Raw genomic sequence first — 18,164 nt, 5'->3', positions numbered from 1 at the left:
GCGTCTGCATTTGGCTGTGCCCAGCCACCCTCTCCTCTCTTTTTCTCCACAAGCCGAGGGACTGCAGAGCTCCAGGGGCCGAGGCTTCCTGAATGCCCATCCTGTTCACCTGGCTAAACCGTCCCCTCTCTGAAATCCACGTGCAAGTCTCCACAACAGACCAAGTTAGAGTCTGATTCTGGCCATCATGTCTGTGCAAATAGACTTCTTTGCATACACACACACACACACACACACACACACACACACACGGGCACAAGTACACAAACATACACGTAGGCCATGTGCGTGAACACCTTGATAACAGCAGAGACACAGGCCTTCTCCGGTAGGAAAGAGGCATTTGGCCCTGGCCGCGGGCCTCTCTGTCCCGACCAGCAGAGGCAGAGAGGGCACAGCCACAGGCAGCACTTCCCCAGCTCAGCTCCGGGGTTGGAGGGTGCTTCCTGGAGGGTCCCCCATCTCTCAATATGAGCCCAGTCTCCCCAGGGCCTCCTTAGAAATGGAAGACGGCAGCCAGTTGTACCGGGTTCCCAGCAGGATGACGGCATTCCTGCCCAGAGTCTACAACCTAGGCCCATATTCATCAAGGGTGGGCCACGACCCTGTGTCACTGGTCAAGCTGGCCTGGACGCTCTTGACAGAGCTCCGAGAGCACCTGTCAAATCCTGAATGTCACAAGAAACAGAACATCTCCCCTAAGACCACCCTGACCACAGGGAACTAGGCCCGTGGGGCCTCGGGCCTGCCAGCCACACGGGGACCCAGAGGCCAGACTTCTGCTCATCTAGTTCCTGTGTTTTGGTCCCACCAAGGTGCTGGAGCCCCACTTGGAGCGTGGACGTGAAAGCCAGGGGCTGCCTGTGAGCCAGAGGCTGGCAGGTTCCACGTGAAGTTGTCATGGCATCGAAGGTGACTGCCCACATTGGGAGTGACATTCACAGGGGTCTTTGCCACCACCACCAGCAGGTGCCAAGGCTTGGCTACACTCCCTAGTCCTGTCTGCTGGCCCTCGAGGCCTGGCCCAGCAGCACTGGAGAGGGTGCCTGGCGTTCGGATGGGGCGCTGGGGCAGACCTGGCTCTGGGCCCCAAGGTACCCTTTCCCTGAGTCCAGGCCAGGCTCTACCCATTCCCAGGGATGAGAACCAGCTGCAGAATCAGGGTGCTGGAGGCCCAGCTGGCTGCCAATCCAGCAGGTGGGCCTGCTGGGATTGTCCCCAGCCACAGGGCCTCCACGGAGAACCCTACTTCCCCTCCATGCCCGGCACGGCGATGCAGCCCTGCATACATCATCATCCAGGGCTTGGTGAAGACAGAGCTGGAGCTGCATTCCACCCACCTCATCCTCTTCCTGACACTGCTGTGCTAACTCTGGTGGCCCAGGGAGGAGGGCTCCAGGGCCTGGGGGCTGGGCTGAGTCAGGCCTCTCACAGTCTCCCTCCCCACTCCCCCTACCCCTGCTCCTCTTTGTCAGGATCCAAGCAACCTAACACCCCAGGCAAAGGGAGAACTTGGGCAGGAGCAAAGAAGGATTTCTTATGGAGCCTGCCAGTCCCAGGAACCCAGGTGCAGAAGAAGGCCCTAGAACCCTGCCCGGCAATTAGCAGATGAGATTCAATAACAGGAGCAGCTTTCAGTGGCTTTATCTAACCTTTAGAGGGTAAGATTAACACCTTCGATGGAGAGAAAGTTAAAACTTGGGGCCCTCTGCTTTGCAATTCTGATTCCCAGCCAGGAAACCAGAGAGTGCCCCCTGGGGCGCGCCATCGACCCCCAGCCCCCCCCACCCCGCTCTCTTGCTCTCTTACTTTCTAGGCTTTTCGTTGTTGAAGATTTGTTTGGGCTTTTTCTTTTTAACAATTCAACAAAACGTTCAGCTGCCCCCAAGGCTGCACACTTGTGCACACGTGGGCCCCGACGGGGCCCTGGAGTTAGGGACAGGGACTCGGGTCTCACACAGGCTTGTGGTCGGAGACGTCAAGGTTCTGAAGGGATATTAAAAAATCTCCATCATCCAGACTTACTGGTCCCTGCTCAGATTTCACTTGCCCGGAAGAAGCCGTCCAGCAGGCTCATCTGCACCCAATCTCAGCTAAGTCCACCACCGGTCAGCAAGTAGGATGGCCTCGAAAGTTCGTGTGCCCACAGGCCGCAGGTGTGGGAGTGGGGCCCTGGGGTTTTTGTTTGTTTGTTTGTTTGGGGTTTTTGTTTTTTAAAAAATGGACTGGCAGCAGCACTGATGAGATGAACTTTAAGAATTTCAGGACAACGTCCGGCATAGCCAAGAAGCTCTTATTTTTTTAAGTCATGTCAAATCACTTCCAGGGGAAAAAAAAATCGATCTGTCTTTGATAGCTTTTCTTCCGGCTAATGTGATAAATAAATAATTAGCTGCATCGTCAGGCTGTTTCATTAAATAAAAGGATGGCTAGGTAGACTGAGATAGACTGACCAAGAAGCACTGGGCCGGTTGTACCCCCCCCCCCGTGCCTCATGACACCATTTGTATTCTGTCAGTCACTAGCTCATGTTCGGCCGAGCTGGGAACTGAATACCCTATTCAGAGAGGTGCTCGCACGGCGTGTTATTGAAATTTAATATTTTCACACACAGACACATCATTATCTCGCAACTCGACACTGGCAGCATAATTCTGTAATTTTTCAAGAGGCCTAATTTTTCTCAACATGAACCCCAGGGCCCAGGATTGTCTAAACAGCCCGTCTCCTCTTTGTTTCTTCTTGGGGTGACAGGCTGCAGAAAAGTGCTCACCGATGGCTGTGGCCTCTCCACCTCGGAACTTCTCTGGCCTCTTTTCCTACCACCTCCAGCTGCAAAACTGCTTGAGGGCTGTGCATGGCACAGGCCGGTGAGAGCAGCTCTCTCCAGCACCAAGCAGGGCTAAGGGCACAGGGTCCCACGGGACTCAGTGGCACTTTCAAAAGCACAAGCAGGCAGGGCAGTGTGTGATGTCGCTGATAAATGAAAAAGAGAATGTCCCGGAGGGACGGTGAATGCCAGTTCCATCTTCTCACACAGGTGCACGCACATACGTGTGCAGGCATGAGGCTCACGTGTGCACAGGTGGACACATCTGCATGCTCAGGGAGACGGTTTCGGTGTGTCGGCAAGATGAAGGGTCCACAGGAGGGGCTGTTTCTCTCTCCAGCAGGGTCAGCTCTAACCAACAAAGCACCCTCTGGTTTTCAAGTAGTTCAGGAATGTGTGGGCTCTTCCAGGGATAAGGGCCTATGAGTGATTTACAAGGAAGGCCAGAAATTTCCCAGGAAGCCATCCTTTCCTATGAGCAGGTGGCAGAGGGGAAGGTGGCAGAGCCTCTGAGCCAGCCCCCAAGCCTGGCTGCTGCCTGAAGCTTCAATATTCTACTGAGTCCCTAGATAGCCTCTGGAATGGGACTTCCCTCCAGATGGGACCCCGCGATCTGGGGGTACACCAACCTCTGGAGACCTTGTTCCTGTGATCCAACCCAGTGTGCTTGCCTTGGAGCTGGATTGGTACAAGAGTACCTACCCATCAAGGAAGTCCCCTCTGAAGGCTGTCTGGAGCCTTCTCAGGCCAGCACAAGCCAAAGACATCCATCTTCAGCACAACACACAGTGAGCTTTTCTCTTCCTCCTCCTCCTCCTTCTCCTCCTCCTCCTCCTCCTCCTCCTCCTCCTCCTCCTCCTCCTTCTTTTCACTCAGGGCTTCAATAGAGACTCCAGATGGAACTTCTCCAGAGAGAGAGAGAGAAGGCGGCGTGGTAGGGGATGAGGGTTAATGCACAGCGCTTCCTGAGTCAGGTCTTCCTCTCTGCCCAGGGACTGCGGAGGCCTTCCTGTGGTCACCGGTGAGCATAAATTTCAGTATTTGTTTAAATGTTTTATGGACTGGTGTGGCTGGGCCCCTCTGAGGAAGCTGTTCCAGCCCACTGGGCAGATACAAACGTCTGATCGTTTTCAAACACATGGCCCCTCTCCTCAGAGACTCTCAATCGGAATCTATTATGTAAATCCATATTTTGGTATAATATTGGCTGCCGGCTTCTGAATGTAGTTAAACTGCATCCCAGGAAAGAGCTCAGTCATGTTTCTCATGTGCCAACCCCGTCATTTTATCCCTCTGCCCAAATGCCAGGGGGCCCCGCCTGCCACAGGCAGCTGGGGAAACCGATTCCATGTGAATTCAAGAGGGACTCTCAGGAGTCCTCCAGCCAGCCATTCTCCTCTTGGCCTTGGCCTTCTCCATACGGAACTCGGCCCGGGTCTCCCATCCCCTCCACCAGCCGTGGCCAGGCCATGGCAAGCAAGAGATGTCAGGTAGGGTGTTAGTCTGACTCTGGCTTCCTCCGCCTCTGAGCAGACTGGACACAGAGGCCCAGGGCCCACAGCAGGGATGCAGAATCCAGTAGCTACCCGCTAAGCCCTGACTCACTACTCAGCAGTAAGCAGCACACAGCACACGGCATGGCTGGGAACAGCCAGGTTCCCCCAGAGCTCAGGGACCATGCTTTGCTCTGGGTGGGCCCCAGAGGCATCCTGTAGCGGTGGGGTGGGGGCCTCTGCCCCTAGATGAGCACAGCTTAGAGCCCAGCACCCAGCAGACCCACAGAGAACGGAGAACATTCTGAGTGCCTGGGAAGAGGAGCAGAGGCATGGGAATGGAGCTACCCAAACCAGCCGGAGAGCTCAGCCCCTGCAGGGGTGGGAGGCCTCGGGCAAGAAGAGAGCTGGCAGATGTCAACAGCTGTTTTGGCCCCGGAGACCAGTGTAAGGCTGAAGTACACCCAGGGGGCTGCAGGGTGTGGCTGCCTTTGATCACAGGGAGCCCCATTGCACACACAGGGCCACAGAGGTCCAGGCACCTGTACCTCCAATTATAAAAATAAAGAATCAGCTAGGGGCTGTGGGCGTGCTTCATCTCGGGACAGAGTTGGATAGCGGGAATCAAAATCAGTCCATTGCCAAAGCAGAAGGAGCCCCCAGAGGTATAGTTTTAGGGTATGGTTTGTATCTCATCTAAATCTGCACTGCGTTGCTAGGGTCCATGCACCCTGCCCAACTTCAAAGTCCTCCCCCATGACCCCTACGAAGGGTTGGGAGGCAGGACACCCACAAAGCCATTTTCTAAACAGGCCAAGGAGATAAAAAGAAAACTCGATCTGATTTCAGTCTGATCTGAGTGAGATTCTAGTACACCCAAACCTGTCTCCAGGACGGCCATCCACCTGCTGTACTTCCCTGCGACCTGGTGCAGTCCTTCCTGCTCCAGGCGTGGGGAGGGGGGTGGGGACACACGTGCACAGATTCACACCTAGACACATACTCAATGTTTTGACCAAGTTAATACCCACTTTTATTCTCTAAAACATCCTCACCCTTATAAGGCACAAGGTAAGTGCTGGCCTGCTGACAAAGGATGGACACACACACACACACACACACACACACACACACACACACACACACACACACACACACACACACACACACACACACACACACACACACACACACACACACACACACACACACACCCCATGGTCCCAGAGCCTGAGCCATGATGGAGCGGGACGGGGGAGGGAAGGGGGGAAAAGCAGGGTCCTTAGGAGCCCTTGAGGGCAGCCTCCAGGAACTTCTGCAGGCCAGGACTTGAAATGTGCACTAGGCATTTGGCTTTGTTATTCTTTCTAAAGTAGGAAAGTAGACAAAGCCACTTATTTCTCAACTCGACAGTGTTCCAAATAGAAACTAAACTGCAGGCACACGGCGGTCACTTTGGTGGGGTCTGCCACAAGTCAGCTCTGGAGAGACCCGGTCCAGACAAAGCCCAGGCCTGCACACAGGGCCAAAGGACCCAAAGACATCTGGGCATATCTGGATTGCCTCTAAAACACCCCATTATCACCCAGGGTTGAAATTCATGCAGCATATAAATTCTGTGTCGAAAGGAGAAAAACAAATCTGCTTAAATCCATCCAGGTAAGTCAAGAGGCCAAAAGAAGGGAATCAAAACTGTCCTTAATGGGGCCAGGAAAAGCCTGCACGGCTTTCTGGGAATTATTCAAGAACCCCTGGTAAGGCCTACGAAGTCCTCACATCCCACAGCCAGCAGCCCTGCTTCTTGGAGGCCCCGGGTCCTTCATGGTGTGGGGAAGCCAAGGCTCCCCACACTTCTGCCCAGGGGTATGGAGAAGCAGTTCACTTTCCATACAGAGGTGTGTTTCCTGAACCACAACTACGCTGGGAAGAGCCGGCAGCCACTCAACAGGGCACCCCCAAGCCCAACTCAGATCTCCTTAGAGCACACTGCTGTAGAGACAAGAAAGCAAAAATCCAAAGATCCCTGACTTGCCTAGCACCTGCTCCCACAGGGCTGTCTGATGGCGGTTCACACACATCCGTGATAGCCAGAGGCCAGTATGCTCCATCCCTCAGCCACTGCACAGGCAGCTCAGACTCAGCCAGGACTTCCATTAGCAACCCCCCCCCCCCACTCCGCACGCGTGCGTGTGTGCGCACGCGCGCACGCACACACACACACATGCCTGTGCTCAGGGGAGCACAGTCGGGAGGTGAACATGGTTCTTGCACACACAATGCCCACTGTGAACAGTGAGCATGAGTCTGGTGACCCTCCTAACCCAGTGCATTCAGAAAACATGCACTCCAGAAAGCTCACTTCCCCAAGCCAGGCTTCTGTGGAGCTGAGCTAACGCGTCTGGCTAGCCACCCAAGTTTGAGCAAGGAAATGGGGGGGCGGGGGGGGAGGTTTTGCTTCCCTGCCGTGAAGCCATGCTGATGTGTATCATCCCCCTCCCACCTGAGCTGGGGAGCTGGCCTCTGGGCTGGTCACCTCCGGCCCTCAGTAGGTTTCAGGTAACTCCCTGGCTGTTCCACCACAGTCTTAAGTATGGGGCCCAGGCTGGATGAAAACGAGACCTCCATCCTCCTCAGGTTCATTTAAACATGGTCTCTGCTGCTTCGGTCTTGAGGGCTGAGCGTGGCGGGTTAGAATCCGCACAAGGCCGGGTGTGTGAAATGTGTTTGGGATAATGCAGGTCCGTATTTAGAGGAGATGAAATATTCACCAGGACTGAGCCATGTTTTAAAATGATTATAAATTATTTTAACAGTGCATTTGCAAAGGGTTATAAAAACAGCCATAATATATTTTTTTCCTTAGATTCTAGAATTACCAGTGTGACAGCTAATGCAATAATGATTTGTTTCAAATGCCAGTGTTTAAGCTGTATAAAGCTGATTTTATACATTTTTCCAGTAGGCCGCATTGTAGTTAATGAAATTAAACACACCAATCGCATTTGTCCCCAGGGGACGAGGAACTGAACACACCACTGGTTTATTTTTTTATTAAAATAAATTGCAGCCGGCAAGATGGACTAATTGCATACAGAATTGAAAAAGAAACATTCCATTGATATAATTAAGCCAATTTTCATGGACAGAAATGGTTATAGTGGATATAAAATAAGCAAAGCCCTCACCAGAATCCAACTTCTCCCCTTTTTTGCACAAAATGTGAACTATTAAACAAATAAGTATCTCCAGGGCGGTACTGCCATCTTCCCGTTCCATATTGTTCCTGAGTCTTGGGAGAGGCTGCCGGTGGCAAGGACCAGCCCGGGACCTCCACCCAGTGAGGATCTCAGGGTGAAACCCTCAGATTAGGAAGTGATCAAAGCAGAAAGCTTGGCTCCGGAATCCGCTAGAGCTGGGGTCACTCCAGGCCTTAGAAGGATGGCCACTGTGGACCTGGCCCAGTCTCCAGGAACAATGGCAGATTCCAGGATAGATCAGCAACCTCACACAGCCCCCTGACGCTCAGCCGACTGACGACTGACGGGGGGGTTGGGCAGGCGGTTGGAGAAGGCAGGTTCCACACACCTCAGGTCAGAGCCTGCTGCACTTGCTCTTGGCCAAATGCAGTGTTGGGAGTGGGCAAACAAACACCATCCCTGACCTACACCCAGCATCTGTGCACCCACCCTTAGAGAGGACACCCACAGCCCTGGCCACTCTTCCTTGCAGCCCAGAGACCAGCCCTGAGCAGATGAGGAATGCATTGTGCATGTGACCCAGGCACCCGTTCGGGGCTGCATTCACCGGCTCTAAGCACAGGGATGTCTGCTTGTCTTTTAAGGACAAACCTGATCCAAAGTTCAGCATTGGCCTTGTGAAAACGACTTTAGCTTGGACACATTCAAAAATAAAAAAGAATTGAGTGTGATGCGTAGAGCCGGCAGGGAGAGCAGCTCTGTGGGGGTGGGGGAACCTCAAGGTCTTTATCAGACTCACCACATTCCCTCAAACCCCGAACCCCCACCCCCTCCCCTGCCCCATAAACCTAGGGAGGCACTTTCTCCGTGCCAGGAGTTTGTTCCCCTTAGGAAAGCAGCCCTACTCCATGCCTCACAACCCTCCCAGGAGGGGCAAAGCTATCAAGTCTATGGGGGGACCGGCCACTCTCTCTGGGAACCCAGACTGGCTGCCCCCAGGCTGTCCTGCACAGGGGCAGCCCACATACAAGGGTCTGTCCACTGCCTGCCAGGTTGGTGTCCAAGAAAGAGGAGATGGAACCTAGACCGTTCTCTGCCCCCATCCCCACACACAACGCTCTCCCCAACCCCCACTGCAGACTCAGACCCCATGCTGGGTGCACTCCTGGGAACTCCAGGCACTGAGCAGCCAAGGACAGTGGAGGGAGCTCAGGAGAGGGGCTGGAGCCCAAGGAGTGTGGGGTGGGGTTGAGGGTTTAGAAGTTCAGCCCCAGAAGCAAGGACCCTTGGGCCTGACCCAGCCACAAAGAAAAAGGCACTGCTGGACGCGGGGCCCACAGCGTGCCCACCACTCCAGCTGCAAGGTAGAGATGCAGCCGGCACCACGGCACGGCACGGCACGTGGTGGCTGGCTGTGACTGCGTGCTGCAGGCGACTGCCGCTGCCACCACCACTGCCGCCAGCACAGCCCGGAGTTCCCGGCCCTGAGTGCTCAGCACCCCCCCATCCAGCTCAGCACTCCAGCCAGGCTCCGGCAGCCTCCTCCACCTCTGGAAGTTTCTTTCGGCTCCGGAGAAGGCACAGAGGCCACTCCTTGAACTACAACTTCCAAGACTCGGGTTTGATTCAAAACCTAATACGTTTATTTAACACTATTCCAATTTTTAAACGAAATTATTCGAAAGATTTTTAATCCTGAATAATTTTTCTTAAAATTCTAATTATATATCACTTTAATTACCAGCCCCAGCCCCAAAGGACTCCTAATTGCCTCCTAATTGAATAAAGCGGGAGGTAATCGCACCCACCGAAGCAGGCGTAGCACTTGCTGGATATGCCTAACCCAGGGGCCCCAGAAGGAACTCTAGCTGCCTTCACACCCCCCACTCCGTTCTGGACAAAAATTCAGGGACGTAATCCCTTACCCCCCCATCACTGCCTAGAAGAACCTTGCAGGGTGGCAACAAGGGACACCTGCTCCTCAGAGACTACCTGAGCAGAGAGGCAGGCCGGCGCAGGCCAGGAGGTGGTGAGAGACCCCAGGGCACTGCTCATGCTGGCCAAGACCTTATCTACAGCCCCTCACCCACAGACTTGTCTTGGCAAGCCCCCCCCCAGCACACAGCAGAGACAGGACCACTGGCACATAGCACAGCGCCACAGGGCACTGGCAGCCAGCCCCGCACCCGCCCCTCTCTATTTCGCCCAAAGCGGGCAAGACAATCATTCCTTAACAACTCAACAACCAGCTCCCGGTACCTACCGCCGCCCTAGCTAGTATCCAGGAAAAAGGAGGACAGGCTGTCAGAAGGAGCTGCGGGAAGCGCTGACTGGGGGCAGCCTGCAGGGAAGGTGGCCGGGGAGTGACCTGGCAGCAAGAGCCGGGCCTATCTCATCGGCAAGAAGAAGGCTACAAGCTGGGCCTCCAGTGGACTCACCCCACCTGCTTTGCACACATCACCACAAGCATGTGCAACACACTCACACACAAAGACCCACGCCTGGTAAGGCAGTGGTTGCGGAGAGGTCACGGGCCCAGCCTGTGGTGTCCGGGCCCATCAGGTGTGAAGCGGCCTCAGAGGAGAGCTATGGTGAGGGCCCTGACAGTGAAGTCTCTGGGGCACACGCCTCCACAGAGGCCCCCGGGCTGTGTTGTAAGCAGGGTGCTGCGCTAAGCCCCCCCACCGGCCCACCTGTCTCACAGCAGTGACAGAAACAACAAACTATTGTTAGGAATTTCGTTTTCAAATGTAGGGCCAGCTCGGCCCCAGGTCCCTACTGGCCAGCCAAGGCAGAGCCTGAGGAAGAAACCCTGGTCCTGGGCTCAGATTTCCCCCCAGCAGAGCCCAGCCCTAGCCTAGAAGCCCCTTAACCTCTTGCCCCATCACGGCCCCCCAAATGCTACCACCTAGCAGGCCACCCAGATTGGGTCATGGAGTTAGAGTCATGGAGAAATACAAACGAAATTACAGCCCCAGATGCACCCTGAAGGGCGGGCCCCCCCAGCTCTGGGTCATGAGATCATATCCACTGGCTTGGTTGCCTTTCTGTCCTCAGTACACAGATGGAGATACAGCCCAGGGCCTGAGTACAAGTGCACTGCCCTGCCATGAAGAGCCATGGCCTTGCTCCCTCCCCTCGCCGTCCACCCTGGTCTGGGCACGGCAGGGTTTGTTCTGTTGGCCGCCGAGCTCTCCAGGTAATGGCGTCAGGTTCCCAGGGATGTTCACGTCTGCTTAAAATAGTGTCCAGTGAAATTAAATTCCTCTGCGGACCCCTGGCTGCTGACAGCCGGCAGCACCTTCCTTGGCCACCCCGGGCAGTGGTCTCAACTGTGGATGGAGCTTGGGGCTGGGTCCCAGAGCGTACCCAAGGGAGAGTTCTAGGCCCTTGGGCCAAGCTTCCGTAGGCAGATCCTGGCTAAGGGAACTGGGGACGAGGAGCGTCCGTGCCCTCGTTGCTCCAGCGCGCAGCCGTCGGGACCGTCGGTCCTCCGGCCTCCAGGCCAGGCCGCAGATCCACAGCTGGCGGACACCGGGCTCCGGGCACGGCAGACCTGAGCGCAGGTGGGGCGCTTGGCAGGCTGGGCGCGGGCGGCGTCCCGCCCAGGGTGGGCCTCCGAAGGCCCGGCTGCTCGCCCCGCTCGCCCCGCTCGGGGAGCGCGGAGCCGGCCTCTCGCTTACAGCGAAGGCCCGAGGAGCGCAGCCGAGTGGCTGCCGTCCCGCCCCGGCCTTGGGCCCTCGCGCCCGGAGACCCTGACCGGGGGATCGACGCCCCGAGCAGGCTGGCGGCCGCACGCGCTCCGCGCCGCGCGCAACGCAAGTTCCACGCGCCGCGGAGAGACTCGCGGGGCGCACACGGCGCCCGGGCCCCCGCCGCGAACTGTCTAGCCCCCATTCGTACCAAGGGGGCCCGGGGTCGCGGGAGGCCGGGGAGGCCCGGAGCCCCGCGGGACCGGGCACCCCGCCTAGTAACGACGGCAGGAGGAGGCCGGGGGAGGGGGGGGTGTCTGCGGGAGGCGGGGGCTGCTTTTCCCTGCAGGCCGGGCGCGCAGCCTCCGGGGCGGGGGGCGCGGGGACGGGGCCGGCGGGTCCGTCCGAGACGAAGGAGAAGCTTCCCTGGAAAGCCGCGGGGACCAGGCCCGCGGGGTTCACGCTCAAGGGCTCGACTCCCGGCCGGGCAGAACCGGGCCCAGGCTCGTAGACCGAATGGCCCCGAGGCCTAGCGGGGAGCCGGGGCCCAGTGGGCCCGGACGCCCCTTCCGCGGGCGGGCGGGCGGGCGGCCGAGCGAAAGGGAGGGGGCGGCCGGGGCCGGCCGGGGCGGCGGGCAACACCCGCTCCGCTCCGCGCGGCTCCCGCCGCTTCGCTGGAGCCGGACCGCGGCTGGGCTGCAGGAGCCGCGCTCGCCGGGCCGCGGCGCCGCCCGGCCCCACCTGCCCGCCGCGACGGCCGCCAGGGCCGCAGCCCCCAGCCCGCCGTCCCCGGAGCGGATGGCGCCGGCGCCCGGGCGCGGAGGCCGCGGGAGCGGCTCGGAGGCAGGGCGGCAGCGGCGTCCGGGGCGCGGAGCCCGCGGTGAGGACCGGTCGGCCGCGGGCTGCGCGCGGAGCCCGGGGCTCCGCCCGAGGCGGAGCGAAAGAGAAAGTAAGACCCGGGCCCCAGGCCGTCCCGGCGGGGCAGTGCGGGTCCCCAGGGCCCGGCGGGCGTGCGCGCGGGGCTCCGAGCGGGGCCCGCGGCGGCGGCGGCGGGTCGGAGCGCGAGCGGCGGGACCGGCAGGCCGGGGGCCGCGGCGCCGGGACGGCCGGCGCGAGCCGCCGGAGTCGCGGAGCAGCTCCCGCCGCCGCGCCGGGCACCGCTGGGGAATAAACTTCGCCGCCGCGGGTCCACGCGCTGGGAAAGTCTCCATTTTGCTCCCCAAGAGGCTGCGGCCGCCGCGCCCGCGCCGCCCCGGCCCCGGCTCCCGGGGAGCCGGGTGGGCGCCGGCCCGCGCCCCTCCTCCGCCCCCTCCCCGGCTCGGGGTCTCCCTCCTCTGCGCCCGGCTGGCGGACGCCAAAGGCGGTGCTCTAGCGCCCACTATTTCAAAAGCCCGGAATATGATTTGACCAGGACTGAGAGCCACTCGGGGAGAGGGAGCGAGGGAGCGCGGGAGCGCGAGCGGGAGGAAAAGTTCTCTTCCTCTCCTCAACTTTTCGCTAACTTTCGCTTTTCGCCCCCTCCACCCCCAGCCCGCCCCCCGCCCCCCTCCCGGCCCCCACCGCGCGCCTCGGGTTCCCGGGCCCGGGCGCCTGCCACGGTGGGGGGGGGGGAGGGGGCTCGGCGGGGAGGGGGCCGGCGCCTTCGGGGAGCGGCGCGCGCGGCCCGGGCGCCCCGAGCCTCCGAGCCGGGCCCGGGCGCCCCGGAGCGCGGGAGGCGGAGCAGCCCCCCGGGGCCCCGCGGCCGAGTCCGGGCGAGTGGGGTGGGGGCGGTCAGGCGGCAGACGCGACGACCGCGCCCCGACGCGCACCCCTGGCCCGGGTACCCCGGGCCCCGGCGGCCCGGGCCCGGCGGCGCGGCACGGCCGAGCGCGGGAGACTTACTTTTGGCTAGCTTCCTCGCCCTCGCCTTGGATCGCATGGTGTCGGCTCGCGGAATCTCTCTCCTCCTCCTCGAGCCCAGAAGCAGCTACACACTATCTTCATCTCCCCAGCATTGTCAGTTTGGACACCTTCGCACATGCGCACAGAGCACTCAATCTGACACCCCTCGCCGGGGCCAAAAAAACTTTGCCATGTATTCATCATCCTCATCGTCGCGCCGCCGCCGCCGCCGCCGCCTCGGCGCGGGATTGGGGGGCTCTCCGCGGCCTTCCCGGCCTTCGCCTCCCCGCTCCCCCCGCACCCCCCCCCCCGCCGGCGCGGCGCGGAACGGGAGCTGGCCCTTTAAGAACACACTCTGCGCCCGCCGCTCCCGCCCGGGGCCCGCACCCCGGACACTTTAAAAGGACCCAGGTGGCCCCGGCGGCGAGGTGGCCGTGCCCCCGCCCTGCCCCCGCGCCGCGCCGCGGCCCCCGCCCCGGCCCGCCCGGTCCCCGCCAGCCCAGCGCGCCGGGCTCGGACGCGGGTCCGCGCGGGCCGGGCGGCGCTGGGTCGCGTGTAGTCCTGATTAAAACGCTTTCGTTCCCGGTCCCCCTGGCCCGCTCCTCTCCCCAACTCTGCCCTCGGCCCGCGCCCCGCCCCGGGGCCGCGAAGCGCGTGCCGGGGCCCGCGCGCCAGATCCCGGCTCCTCCGAAGCCCCCGCCGCCGCGCCGCCCGCCCCGGGGGCCGCCGCCCGCCGCCCCCTCCCCGCCGTCCCGCCCCGCGGCGGCCCCCCGGGGGGCTGCGCCCGGACCCGCCGTCCCCGGCCGAGCCCGGATGCCCGGAGCGGCGGAGGGCGGCGCGCCCCGCGGCGGGAGGGGGCGGGGGGGGCGGCCGTCCCGACGGCGGGGGGCTCGCACCCCGGGGCGCCCCGCACTCCCCCGCCCGGGGGCGCGCCCCCGGCCTCCGAGCCCGGCTCGGCCACCGCCACGGCGCCAGGTGAGTACCCGGCGCGCGGGCGTCCGGCCGGGCTCCGCGCGGGGCTCCGGGCGCTCCGGACCCTCCCCGCGCGGGGCGCGGGCGCGCGCGGCCCGGACGGCGGGCGGCGCAGGTGGACGAGGGCGGACGGGGGCCGGCCCGCGGCGGCTCTGCACCCCGCAGCCCCCCGACCCCGAGGCCGGCGGCGGAGGGGCCGGCCGCGCTGGGGCTGGATGCGGGCGGGGCGAGGCTGAGGCCCCGCTCCGGAGCCGCTGGGATCCGAGAACGAATCGGAGGCCCACGGAGATGGAGCCCCGGCCGGGTCGCCGTCCCCGCGCTGTGCGGACGCCGGGGCCCCGCTGGGCCGGGAGCGGCCACGGCGTCACCAGGCCCCGAAGCTGGGGTGGCCGGAGAGTCTGGGTCTCCCCGCCACCCCCGATGGGGCCTCGGGCCACGGCCACCCCCTCTTTGTTGTGCAATAAAACCCGTGTCGGCTGGCGGAGACCGACTCGTGGAACCTAAGCCGAGGCCTGGGTCCTGGCGGGGAGTGCTGGAAGGGGCACGCGGGCGCGGGGCGCAGGACACCCCCAGGGAGGCCCACGGGAGCCGGCGCAGGCTGGAGGACGCCGGGCCTTCCGCCCGAGCCCGCGTGCCCCGCCAGCTTCCCGAGGCCTTCCAACCCCTTCCAGGTTCCCACGGGTTGGGGTGCCCCGTCCTGCACCCCACTCCCAGGTCAGAGGAAGTGTCACCGGTTGCAGCCTCTGCCTGCTCTGCCCTTGGGTGAGTGTGGGGCTCGGGACCAGCGCCCCAGTCCCGGCTGTCCCATTAGGCACCCTCTCTACACCGATTCTCTGTCCCCTCGGGCTTACAGGACTCCGGAGGTCTGGGGGGACCGGAGGGGGGGGTGGGTATGGAGGTCCCTGACAGACAAGGCTGGCAGTTTCTGTCCTGCGTGGAGGACTTGGAGCCAGCTCACTCCTGGGAGTTGCTGGAACCCAGGGCCACAGGTCCTGTCCTGCCTAGCCTTTCCCGACTGCGGTCCTGACACTGGCGGGGGCTGCCGGCCAGGGATGGCTCAAGGTCACCTAAAGCCTCCGGGACGCTCCTTGATTAGCTCACAGCCTCCTAAGAGATTTGGCAAGAGGCCTGGGAAGATACAATGGCGCCTGTTTAGGAGTCTCACCTGGAGAAGGGTCCCTGCCCTTCCCCCAACCCAACAGGGCCACCGGCTTGCCTCTTTTCCCCAGGCCGCGGTGGAGGCCCCAAGGTCAGAAAGGCCTGGCCTTCTTCCAAGGTGCCCCGTTCTCAGGCCCTCTTCCCGCTCCCTCCCTCTGCTCAGGAGGGGATTCTTGGAAGTCCCGGCAGCTTGAAGAGGGGCAGTGAGCCGATGGGCAAGGCCACCTTTGCCAGTGGAGGTATGGCAAGGAGGAAAGGCTGTCATGTCTTTCCTGCCTCTGCCAGAGCCCTGGAACCCACAGGACAGCCTCGCCAGCCTGGGGAGGACCCGGGAAACCAAAGCTAGCCAAGGATGGGGCTGGCCGCAGAAAGAGCTACCAGAGCGCCTCCGGAGCAGCGTTGGCCACAGTCTGCTGGAAGGGCCGCCGTGCTCCATCCCCAAGGCCATGGCCCTAACCCCGGCTGGGCCCGGCCTGGCTTAGAAGCAAGAGAGCGGGGCAGGCATTGAAATATTGAAATATGCCTCTGAGAAGGAGAGGGTAAAGCCGGGAAAATCGGATGTAGATGGGAATGGGCAGGCTTGCGCCCCTGAGAGGTAGTCTGCGGGGAGCAGGGGTGGGGAGGTGTCTTAGAGGAACAAGTATAGGTAGATGGGGACCCTGTGAGGAAAAAGTCATTACTGGAACGTTTAAGGGAAGTTTTCAAACGGAGCCAAACCCTGGGGAGTTTTGGTGCTGACAGGAAATCTGGAGCACCCGCTGGGGACCAGAGGTGCGCCTGCTGGTCCGGAGCTTCTTCCCGGTAGGAGGGTGAGGTGTGGTCTTTGGGAGGGCAACTCTAAGCTAGAGGACTGCAGGCTGCATTCAAGTTCCAGAACCAACCTGGCTGCTGAGTGCAGGGAAGGGGGGCCTCAGAGGACACCTCTCTCTCCACTTGTGCTGTGCACAGGGCAGAGGCGGGAGTCCCCAGATCCCAGCCTTTCCTAGCTAGTTGGAAGTGAGGCTGCAGCCCAGAATGAGCAGATCGGCTCCTCCAGAACAAGGGTGGGCTGAGGGGAGCGCGAAGCTGATCCTCATGGGGTGAGTAAGCTCCTCTGTTCAGGGGTCCCCGAAACAGCCCCACACTTGGAGAGATCACGCTCACTGCCCCTGAGGAGGCCTCTGCAGAGGAGGCTGCCCAGAGGCCCCACCTTCCCCTTCCAGATGACCCCATTGCCCATGCGGGGAGCTGGACTGCAGACGGGTGGCGGAGGACTGGGGCCGCACCACAGGTATTGACCTCCCGCAGGTCCGGGCTGCTTCTCCGCCCCTCCTCGGTGCCGTGTGAATTTGGCCACAGTCAGGACTCTACGGGGTTGCTGGTCAAGTGTTTTCTCATTCCCCTCCCGTTTCCGGATAGCAGTGTGAGTGGAGGCGCGTTTGCAGTCTGTCCGTGGGCTTTCCTGGAAGATCCGCAGTGGCGGCAGCAGGGTTCTTCTAACCAGACCCCTGCCTCACCCCAACACAGACAGAAGAGAGGAAGGTGACTTACCCCACCTTTGGTGGAAATGCACCCCAGATTTAAACAACAGGAGGCCGTGGAGGGGGGGGGCTTGGGAGTTGGCTGATTTGGTTCCCCCTCATGGAGAGGAAATGGACGTGGTCAGCTGCGACACCCCCCACCCACGTGTGCGGAGGGTGTCAGTGCCTTCCAGCCCCGTCCGAGCGGCTCCGCCCAGGGGTGTTTGGTTGGTGGGAAATGGTTGAGGTATAGGGCACAAAGAACACAACACAAAGGGAGCCCCGTCCCCGCCGCACCTCAGCGCGGCATCCCCTCACTCCGGGGGCAGTATTCCAGGCTCCCCTCTCCCCGACGCCCCCCTCAAGACCAGCGGGAACTCGGCTGGAGGACTCGGCGGATCAGAAACATGCCCCAGTTTCACCCCTGGCGGTTTCCAGTGCCGGGCTTGGACCTCTAGTCATTGAACCCCGTTCTGGGTCCCAAGATTTCCCAGGAATGTGAGCCATGTAGGGGATTTCGAACAAAACCCAGATGTTCGCACACTTCCCAGGGACGCAGGGCAGCATGGCGCGTGTCCCTTGCACACAGGCAGCCTCCGGGGAGGCGGGGGTGCTGATGCTACCCACCCCGGTGGCCCCAAAGAATTTATCTTCCCCGTTTTGCGTTGAGTTCCTGCCCCTGGTGACAGGCTCTGAGGGGCAGATGTGTGCAGAATCCACGGGTGGACTTGGCCCTGAACACTGCAAGGATCCCACGAGCAGTTGTTTTGTTCAGCTTTGTTTTCAGGGAGAGGGACCGAGGGCCTGAATCCTCCCCCCAGCCCCGCCTGCCTCCGCCGTCCTCTCCCTGTTGGGGCCTAGGAGAGAGTTTGCGCTCCTACCCCCGCCCCAAATGGTTTCTTTAGAAGCTTCTGGAAGTCCCCGATGACTCCTTCCCGCCCGGTGAGCACAGAGGTTGGTCCCAGGCACGGAGGAGCCTCGGGCTCGCGCACCTCCGCAGAAGCGCAATAAACGGAATCGGTTTCCCACGCTTTTCCTCTCCACCCCAGAACCTTTGAAATTCCGCCAACAAATCCTGTGGTCCCGCCGGTGCTGCGCCTGTTCTTAAGCCAGGTGCTCACTCCAAGCTAGGGGAGAAGAGCCTCTCCCGACACGGGTACCACAGGGCGCCAGGAGCTACTGCGTTCCGCAGCGCCCTGGCCTTCGGGTACCCTCGGAGATGCCCGTGGCCTTGTGGTCCAGGGACCGCACCCCAAGGCGGCCCACGTGGAAGCGGTCATCGCCCGTGCTCCGAGGTCCCACCCTGTCAGCAACGAAATTGTAGAGCCGTGCTGCTCCTGGGGCCAGGCAGCCAAGACCCAGGAGGCACTGGGTGAGAGTTCGCCATCCAGAGGCCCAGAGTGAGTGCAGAGGGCTGGTGGGGGCTTCTCTGTGGTAGCCCG

General features: G+C 61.3%; 1 protein-coding gene and 1 long non-coding RNA gene across 4 annotated transcripts in view; one reads left to right on the top strand and one right to left on the bottom strand.

Annotated features, from left to right (window-relative positions):
- Window positions 1–13,343, bottom strand: part of Prdm16 (PR/SET domain 16) — a 300,472-nt gene extending 287,129 nt beyond the window's left edge. For all 3 annotated transcript variants that reach the window (XM_070037164.1, XM_070037165.1, XM_070037166.1), the window contains exon 1: window positions 13,094–13,343. In XM_070037164.1, the coding sequence (XP_069893265.1) occupies window positions 13,094–13,130 (37 nt within the window). In that variant the 5' untranslated portion in view covers window positions 13,131–13,343. The remainder of the gene's footprint in view (window positions 1–13,093) is intronic.
- A 965-nt stretch (window positions 13,344–14,308) lies between these two features.
- LOC138838099 (uncharacterized) lies at window positions 14,309–17,750 on the top strand. Its single transcript, XR_011375556.1, has 2 exons — window positions 14,309–14,827; window positions 15,509–17,750. It is a non-coding gene; the product is annotated as an uncharacterized lncRNA (long non-coding RNA).
- The last annotated feature ends 414 nt before the right edge of the window (window positions 17,751–18,164 follow it).

This window comes from Dipodomys merriami, unplaced genomic scaffold (genome assembly GCF_024711535.1).
Source record: "Dipodomys merriami isolate MVZ:Mamm:240054 unplaced genomic scaffold, mDipMer1.0.p SCAF_28, whole genome shotgun sequence".
Classification (NCBI taxonomy): Eukaryota; Metazoa; Chordata; class Mammalia; order Rodentia; family Heteromyidae; genus Dipodomys; species Dipodomys merriami.
The sequence above is the reverse complement of the archived record's forward strand: the minus strand, read 5'-3'. Positions and strand labels throughout refer to the sequence as shown.